The sequence below is a fragment of the Colobus angolensis genome, unplaced genomic scaffold (genome assembly GCF_000951035.1).
Source record: "Colobus angolensis palliatus isolate OR3802 unplaced genomic scaffold, Cang.pa_1.0 Scaffold17, whole genome shotgun sequence".
NCBI lineage: Eukaryota > Metazoa > Chordata > Mammalia > Primates > Cercopithecidae > Colobus > Colobus angolensis.
Genome location: NW_012114821.1, coordinates 14,436,290 through 14,445,686, shown reverse-complemented (window position 1 = coordinate 14,445,686; position 9,397 = coordinate 14,436,290). Strand labels below are relative to the sequence as shown.

Here is a 9,397-nt window from a genome sequence, read left to right as displayed (position 1 = left end):
TTCCTTCCTTCCCCTTCCTTCCTCCCTTCCCTCTCTTTCCTTCCTTCCCCTTCCTTCCTTATTTCCTTCCCCTTCCTTGCTTCCTTGCTTGCTTCCTTCCTTCCTTCCCTCTCCTTCCTTCCTCCCTTCTCCTTCCTTCCTTCCCCTTCCTTCCTTCCTTCCTTCCTCTTCCTTCCTTACTTCTCCTTCCTTCCTTCCTTCCCCTTCCTTCCTTCCATCCTTCCTTCCTTCCTTCCCTCCCTCTCCTTCCTTCCTTCCTTCCTTCTTTCCTTCCTTCCTTCCTTTCTTCCTTCCTTTGTTCCTTCATTCCCTCCCTCCCCACCTCTTTCCTTAATGCAGCAAACACTGTTTGAGAAAGAACTCTGCCTGCTAATGGAGATAACAGTGCATTCTGCTACAGGATTTTACAAATAAGCTAGGAGAAATGCATAGAGAAGGAAGAGATAAGGGCAAATGGAAAACAGATAGAAGGAAAGGTGAAAAGGAAGAAAAGGAGGAGAAAGAGGGAGAAAGAAATGAGGCAGGTGTAAAGATGAAAAAGAGGCAGAGGAGGGACCAGGAAAGAGGACTGGGAAACAGAAAATATAAGGGGAGAAGGAAAGGCAGAAAAGGGGAAGAAGAAGAAAGGAAAGAAGAAGAGGCAGAAGAAGGAAAACAGGCCTCTTGAGTACTTTCTATGGCCCTTCAGCCAGTCTTGTTTATTTAGAGCTGGTAGAGATATATCTGTGTCCAACTCTCACCAAAGGGAGCTCGTAAATAAATACCTCTGGGTAGGAGCAGATATCTGTAAACACAGCTGAGGAATTGAAAGTCAGGTTCTTCAAGGGTATCGACTTGTCAAAATCACACCACAGCTGCGAATTAAAAAAAAAGAACAACAAAAACAAAAACAGGAACAACAAAGTCAGTGTGAGTGCTGGAAATGGAGCAGTGTGCTATCAGTGGCCGTGCTTCAGCACGGGTAGACTGAACCCTAGAGGGGACTTGAAGTCAGAATGGAAGTGCCAAAGTGCCAGCTTTGATTTCTTTTATTTAAAAAGCAAGTGCTTGCTCAGAAACAGCTTCCATAAGCCAGTCATGAAACTAAGTTTAGACTGCTCTGTTGGCCCCATCATTTGGGGTCACTGGAGTGTGCTTGTGGAGCTCAGAAGAGAAAGCCAGATGGCAGGAGAAGAGGTCTTTCTCCAGATCAACAGCTGGGAGGACTTGAAGAATCTGAAGGGGTACATTTTCCAGAAAGATTCTTAGCACTGGGGTGATGGGCATTTCCTAGGGCAGAAGTTGCTGCAGGAGATTTTGTGGTATTAGGAAAAGAGTAACTACCATTGGCCAAATGCCTCCTCTGTGCCAGACACTTTGTACAAAAAAGCCTCACAACCACCTTGTGATGTAGCTGCTATTTTTAATCCCCATTTTACAATTGAAAAATATGAAACTCTGAGAAGTAAAGTAACTTGTCCAGGGTCGCAGAGCTGGTGACTGGTGGATCTGAGATTTGAACACAGGTCTATCTGACTCCAAAGCCTCTGATCTTCCTACCACACTACCCACTGAGGCACAGTTGGCCCCAGAGGTAACCCTGACCTAGAGTCATTGGGCTTACTTACAAATTCTGCACCCCTGAAATATCTAATTTGTTATCAAGACTTAATTTGAGGTCCTGGCTACTTCTCTGCAGCCTGTGATCAATTGATCCCATGTACTTCCATTTCAGTTATCATAATCTATAAAACATTCATTAGATGATGAACTAAATTAGATGATAATTTTCCTTTTCTGCTTTTCCTTTATTCATAGAGTCTTCACTAGAAGGACAACCACAGAACTTAAGTAATTACTGGGCCAAATTGGACAGTGGTTTCAGGCAGTCTAGGCCTCTAAGTCACAGGCCAACAATTGTGGGAATCCATAGCTTGGGTCCCTGAACACTTGGGGACCCTTGCTCAGGCCCAAAGGACAGAGTGATGGATTCAACCACATGACAATGCCTCAACTAGCCTCTCTCAACATGCCAAGTTTAAGACCTGGAACCAAACAAATCACCTAAAACATCTAGCTGCCTGAGTCATGGACAACACAGACTACTTGTAAAAGCACAGAAAATACCTATAGCTACCATGGTACAATTCTCAAGAGAAAATGAAACCACGACAATGTGGATCAGCAAATTAAACAGTGATAAATATCATGGCAGTTGGAAATTCATCTGAGTTCTATGTGTCATGTGAAATACAAACTCTTAGAAAGTCAAAGGCGAGATACTCAGCTTTCCTGAAATGCAGTTTCCTCATCCATTAAATGGGGACAATAATACCTACCTGTAGCACATAGTAGGTGCTCAATAAACGGCAGCTATTTCATTTCCATTTCCCCCACCCCACTCCCACTCCCAGAGATACAATTTAGCATATTAGAAGGGTGAGGGTCATGGAGTCAGACAGAACTTATTAGCAAGTTATTTCATGTCTCTGAGCCTCAGTTTCCTCAGCCATAAAGTGGGGATAATGAAACTTACCTCACGGGGTTTATGTGAGGATTAAATATGAAAAATATGTAAAGGTCCTCCTTCAGCGCATGGCACATAGCAGGTAGGTACTGGTACTTGATAAACAGTAACTCTTATTTACAATGTAATTGGCCACTGACAATATGGAAATTGAAGGGCTTTTGGAACTCCTTTGGAGAAAATAACCTATCCCACTGGGAAATAGACAATTTTCCAACAGTAAAATGCACAGTTTTGGCAGTAGCCACATCTTTGTTATCTGTCCCTAAGCTTGGGGCTAGACCAGGCACATAAAGGTAACTGGTATCAAGGAAGGGTAATGCAGGAAGCTGCAGGCTCCATAAACTTCATACTCAACTGCACGCTAGACACCAGAAGGTTGGTGGATGTGGTATGCTTACGATATTTAAGATGGCACCCAGGAAATTAATCAAGATGGATGCAAAGATGATGACGTTCCGGGCCAAATAGGTCTCATTAATCCAACAGCAAGTTTTCCGGAGGATGAGGGGCAAACACTTATAATCCTCTGCTGTGGTGATGAGGACCAGAGCTGAGTGCAGCATAATCAGAATGGAGAACTGGATGGTCATTGGCATCACTCTGCAGGGAAACACAGAATGTTGGATCATTGGCATCAATTGTCTGAGCAACACTGAAATTCTATTCCTGGTCTCCCTTTCCCATCCCTTGCATCGGACAATTCTTTGAAAGGTCTGTTTGTCCAAGAAAAAGGTTATGAGCAGGAGAGATTTTTAAAAATTACATGCATCCCCAGAGCACTCTCTCTATTGAGAAACTTTGCAAAAAACAGAATATTTGGCCTGATTTATTGCTCCTGCCCACTTTTCCCCTCTTCTTTTATTATTAATTTTTGTCACTAGACAACTTCTGTCATGGCAACACACCACTCTAGTTTGGTATCAACACTCTGGCTGTGGGATGAACCCACATACCTTTCCCTTTCAAGGTGGGTTTTATGAAACTTTCTCCCGCCATCTATCCTGATAACAAGAATTGGATTTGGCATTGATTTTAAGTTGCTCAGTTTGGTTCCTGGTTACTGTGGTTTTCATGGACTATACCATAAGTTATTTGAGACATGGGTAAGGAGAACTCATCCTTGTCCAAGGTATCAGCATTGCTCTCGAGTTTACATCTTGAGTTTCAAGCTCTCATCAAAACTCTGTCCCATGGTAGCCTGTGTCGGTTGGACACCTGTGCTTGGTGTCAGGATGCTTAGTAAGTCTGTGATCTAAAACTCCATCTCTGGAGGCATCTTTAACTCCTGTCTCTCCTATCAACCTGTTTATCACCATGCATGCTGCTTCTCCTTGGGAATTAACTGTTCTCAACTCTGTGTCTAGCCATTCGTGTCCTACACTGGCAGCTCTAATTTTTCCATCTCTATTTCAGTCAGCAAACTCATGCAGGTGTTAAAGGGTACCTTGATAGAAGTGGTGGGAGAGTTTATATCTGCTCCTTTTTCTGTAAATTGAGGTGTATTCATCTGGCATTTAATATCTTCCATTGGCCAATGCTAAATAAATGTGTGTTTAGCAAATAAAGTTGAACTCACCTTCTTTTCCTAACACTATCTCTTACTATCCTCCTTAAACTTCTTATGTAATATTAATAACAGTAGTATAAATAATATATTGAGTTCTGATCATGTGTTAGCTACTATGCTGAGCATTTTATATATAATATCTCATTTCCGTTCCTTAGAATAAACCAAAGAGGTCTTTTTATCTCTTTTTTTTTTTTTTTCCAGATGAGGATTCGAGGCTCAGAGGGAAGAAACCTCCCAGGCATCGTACAGTTCGTCAGTGTTAGAGCCAGAACTTAAAGTCCACTCTGTTATACCATTCTGATATTCTAATCACTTTGGTAAGTAATAGATCTCCTGTGTTTGCATTAATCTTTTTTGCTTTTATGGGTTCATCATAATATTTATTCATTCAACAAGTCTTATTCCTGGGTATACAGTGGCAGGCATCAGGGGTACTGGGGCCAAAGACACCTCTTCCTCACCTAGGTGATCACCATTGAGAGAGGAATATAAATATGCAAATGATAAACTTTTTATATACTATGCTAGGATCTATAAAGAGTTATAAACAAACATCAATTGAAAAATAGGAAAGGGAATCAAGGGAGGCTTCATAAAAGAGGTAACACTGGGTTAGGCCGTGAAGGTTAAGGAGAAGCCTTGCAGGTAGGGAAGAGCCGGGAGCATGAGCAAAACGTCAGAAGAATGGGAGTGGCCAGTGTCTTCAGAGTTTCCCAATAACCCAGGCAGTGTGGCTGTGCTCAGGAGCTTTGTCCTGTAGGCAATGTGCAGACGGAATTAATCAAATATATGTGTTTGAAAGACAACTGTGGTGGGAGGTGGAGGATGAAGTGAAGAGGAAACGTGTTTAGCAGATTTAAATAGTTGAGGCATGAGTTAATGAGGGAGGAACACAGGAACAGTATGATAATGGGGGGGGTGCAGGGAAAGATGTGGAGGTATATTAATATGTGTTTTGTATGTATGTGTAGGGGGTATTTGAGAGAGGGAAGTCATTAAGGATGACACTAATGTCTTTCCATTGTAACTGAGTAAGTGCAGGAAAAGAAGCTAGTCTGTACAGGAGATAAGCTGATAAAGTTGATTTTGGACACAATGGATGTTTGGTACTTGTGGATCATTCAGTTACAGATATCTAGATGTCCAGGCAGTGAGGGACAATTGAGGAACTCTGAGGCTGGAGGGAATAGGTGGTGATTGAAGATCGAGGAATGGAAGTATTTGCCCGAGGATAGTGTGTACAGCAAGAATCAAGAGGACCCAAGATGAGCTGTGGGAGATGCTAATGGGCTGGAAGAAGAGAAGGCAACAAAGGAAATTTATGAAATGTGGTTAGATAAGCAGGAGAGCAGGAGTGCATGGCATTGTGGCAGCAGGGGGATAAGAAATTCACAAGGAAAGAGTAATCAAGAATGTCAATTTCCTCTGCATGGTGAAGCTACCTTAAGACTGGAAAGTGACTCCTCCCACAGCCTCAGCTATTGTTGGTAGCGGTTTTGTTTTGTTTTTCACTGGCAAAGTTTTGATTTTATGGATCACCTTGACAAGAAATCTCTGTAGGAATTCTATATAAGAACAGAAGGTTGGTGCATCAGTGAGTTCCCAGAGGGCTCTAGGCAGATGGGAAACTTCTCTCCAAACAGGCTGGAAAAACACTCCCTGACAACACACCATTATTTCTGGGCACCGGGGGAGATAAATGAAAGAGAATGCAGGTGGATCATTTTGTCAGGAAGTCCCATGAGAGAGGGGGCCAATTGCAAGGCTCATGTGGCTCAGTCACAGGAGGCAACCAACCAGGATAAAAATGTCTCTTTTCAAAGTGTGAGGCAGAAGCAAACCAGGGAAAGGCAGGTTTGAAAGATGCTCAGCTGGAGCCTCAAATTCTTACATGGCCACTACTGCCTCTGGACCTCCGCATGGCATACAGGGCCTTGACTGTCTGCTCTTGGCTCTTTCCTGCCTTTTTTTCCTCCCTCACCCTTCTGCACCCCATGGTCTGGGCAATGTTGAACTATGTGCAGTCTGCCCCCAGTGCTATGCACCTTCTTCTGCCTTATGGGCACTTAACATGGCGTGTCCTGTTCTTCAGGTAAGGCTCAGCTTTCCTTTGGATTCTTCCATGACACCTGGCATAGGGCTGAGTACACAGAAGGTGCTCAGTAAGTATTCATTGACTTATGCTTTTTCTGGGAAGAGAAGACTCTGCTCCTCCCCTCACAAGCCTTCATAAGGAAGAAGACTTCCACCTACATGCCCAGACTATTCCTCTGCCTGCTCACTATGTTTCTCCAAGGAAGGAGGAAGGGTGAATCCAGAAACTGTCGGAGGTGCTCAGTGAACCTCATTTTCCTTGGAGGGCAGGGTCATTGTTAAAGGTCAGTGTTTATGCATAGTTCAGATGCTTATATTCTCCTTCTCTTAGATCCACTGAGACGACAGGGAAGCCAGAGCCTTAATCTACCCTATGGGAGGAGGGCTGACCATCTTTTCTCTTTGGCCGGGGTATCTCTGCCTTTAAAGAAGAAAGCCCAGGTTGGCTTAACCCTGGCTCTGGGCACAGATGGCACCTTCTCAGATTTGCCTCATTCACCTTTGGCACTGGTGGGTGTGTGCTGGTTTGTTCTTTGGCAGCATCACAGTGGTAGATCTCATACCAGAGTTTAATGGTGGGATCTGAGGGCCAGCAGAGAAGAGATTCAGGATGGAGGCCATGTGGTCTCTTGACTTTAGCCACATTCTGTATACCAGCTTTTATCATAGTTTTGCATAGGCTACATGGGCAATTGTTTGGAAATTTGTAAAATTGATGCTTTTTTTTTTGTTTTTTGTTTTTTGTTTCCCATTTAGTGCTTGAACTTTTGTGTAATCTTTGGCATGGTGGGGAGTTCATCAGTGTATCTGCAGGGCTGTGTGGGAGGATCTGCACACAGAACTCACCTGAGTGCCTGACACAGTTTTAAATGACTTTCTTCTTGGTTTGCTGTAAAAGGGAAAGGGAGGTGAGGCAGTGTGCTCCAGTGGCAACAGCAAAGCCTTAAATGTTTGAACCTATATTTCTGAAGCATAACTAGCAGTGCGGTCATGGGCAAGGTAATTGATTCCTCTGAGAATTACTTTTTAACCTGTAAAACTGGGATTTTTTTAAGCCTACGTTTTAAAGGAGGCTCTGAGATTAAACAACGTCATAAAGTAGTATAATACACATTTAAAGAAATGTTAGTTCTCTTTCTCTATTCATCATGAAATTCAGGATATCAAAGGCACATTAAAGTTGTATGGCAAGGGTATTAATTACAAGATTAGCTTTTTAAGCAAAAGTATTAGCACTGTATATTAAATTTCTCTGGAAATCTCTGCGGCAGTTCCTCAGCATTCATTTATTTCTTTACATGTAAACATTATAACATCAGATTGTACATTTTATCTAATTGTAGAGCCACTCAGGCATCCAGGAGTTCTGAATTTGCTTTTGCATTGTTGGTGCGCATAAGAGGCAAGGAAACCTTTCATTTCTGAAATCGAGTCTCAAAAGGAATGACAGGCTTCGCAAAGTTCTATCCAAATCATTTCTAGACATTAAGTCCTAATTATTCTCTGCAGTCTGTCTTTAAAATGGTTTGTATTGATATTGTGGTTTGACATTTGCTGGGAATGCAGGAATCCGTGGGATGAGTGAACAGCCTATAGCAGCTTGCGGTGCAATAGGAAACAAAAACTCAGGTTATACTGAAAGATGGCACTTGGACAACACTTTAGAATCTGCAGAGTCGATGAGTGCAATAGTATATCTGATCCTTGCAGCAACCCTGAAGAAAGATATTCTTAGCCCTTTCAACAGATGAAAATACTGTGACTCCAAAAAGGAATTTACCAGAAATAGGCTTGGTTAACTTAATTTTTACTGCAGTCTTGGCAAGTGAGCATTATCATTCCCATTTTACAGATGAGGAAACAGAGGTTTCAGAGAGGTTAAATACATACATATAGATAGTATAATGCACAGAAAATAATAAGACCCAGTGCCTGCCTCTTTCCTTCCTCCTTCCATCCCTCCCTCCCTTCCTTCCCTCTCTAGGTCACCATCTCTCTCTCTTTTCCCCTTCCCTCCCTCTCCCTGCGTCCCTGTCTCTCTTTCTGCATCTTTGTCTCTCTCTCATCACCACATGCAGACCAGATACATTGTTCTATAGTCACAAGAAGTATTTTCTAGTCTTTCCTTTGTTTACCCTTCTTGGAGAGGAACATCTGTGCGCAGGTGGAAATTAAAGGAAAGAGCTGGGTAAGCACTGTCTCTCTCTCTCTCTCTCGCTCTCTCTCTCTCTTTTTTTATGCCAGAATCCATTAATTTTTGCTTTGAGGGCTAAGAATTAGCTGTGGTCATATGAGTAGAGACTGCCTCATCTGCCAAAAAAAATCCATGACAGAAGAAATGCGAGTGAAAAGCACCCATCATCTGTTCAGTCACAAAGCATCAAACAGAAACAAAATGAGTTGGAGAGGGAACCAGCACGTATTAAAGAAAGCTTTTGCTGTGTCTGGGGTAAATGGGCCACCCAATTCCCACAGCATATGGATTGTCTGGTCAGAGTTCAGCTTCCTTCATTGTCAGGATCTTTCTCTTCGCTAGGTGAGGTTGGGGTGTGGGCTGTATTTCAGTTACGGGCTTCACCTTGAATTCTAGAGTCGGAGACTCCTTCTGACTAGCTGCTGTGTGAGGGTCCAGGTCTCTTCCCCCTGAACCCCAGGAACCAGGGCATCAAGGCTTGCTCCCCTCCCCTGCCCCCATCACACCACCTGGAAAAAAATCCTGTCCAGGCCAGCTGGGAAGCCTGAGGCTCGTTTCTCGTGGAGGACAGTGGCCCCTTCTCCTGTCCAGTGCCAAGTACAGATCCTTGGGCTTATCCTGGTCTTCTCCATCTCTCTCATCCCCCACATCCAGTCAGTCACTGTGAATCATCAACTCTCTGCCCTAAATATCTTAAAAATTCTTCCTCTTCTGTCCACCCTTCTGCCCACTCTCTTGTCCTTATTATTTCTTGCCAGATTTTTTTTTCAATTGCCTCCTAATTGGTCATCCCAAATCCAGATCTCACTCCTACCTCTCCACCATCCCCATTCATTATGAGCCTTCTAAACATGAATCTGATCACATCATCTCTTTCATTAAAAATGCTTCAATAAAGACTCCTCTGCCAACCAGTCACAACTCCTTAAAGAGCTTCACAACTTCTACCCTCTAGAATGCTCTATTCCCAGCCCTTCCTCCCCTTAATCCTTCTCAGTCTTTTCCATGACCTGGTGAGCTCCTTTAGGAG

At 43.1% G+C, this 9,397-nt stretch overlaps 1 protein-coding gene across 2 annotated transcripts in view; it reads right to left on the bottom strand.

Annotated features, from left to right (window-relative positions):
- Nucleotides 1–9,397, bottom strand: part of ADCY8 (adenylate cyclase 8 (brain)) — a 263,079-nt gene that overhangs the window by 65,258 nt on the left and 188,424 nt on the right. Inside the window, exons 10-11 of one of the 2 annotated variants that reach the window (XM_011938168.1) lie at nucleotides 2,908–3,109; nucleotides 765–854 (exon numbers count right to left, since the gene is read on the bottom strand). The exons of the other annotated variant lie outside the window; for it this stretch is intronic. Of the exons in view, the coding sequence (XP_011793558.1) occupies nucleotides 765–854; nucleotides 2,908–3,109 (292 nt within the window). The remainder of the gene's footprint in view (nucleotides 1–764; nucleotides 855–2,907; nucleotides 3,110–9,397) is intronic. 2 annotated transcript variants of the gene reach the window in all.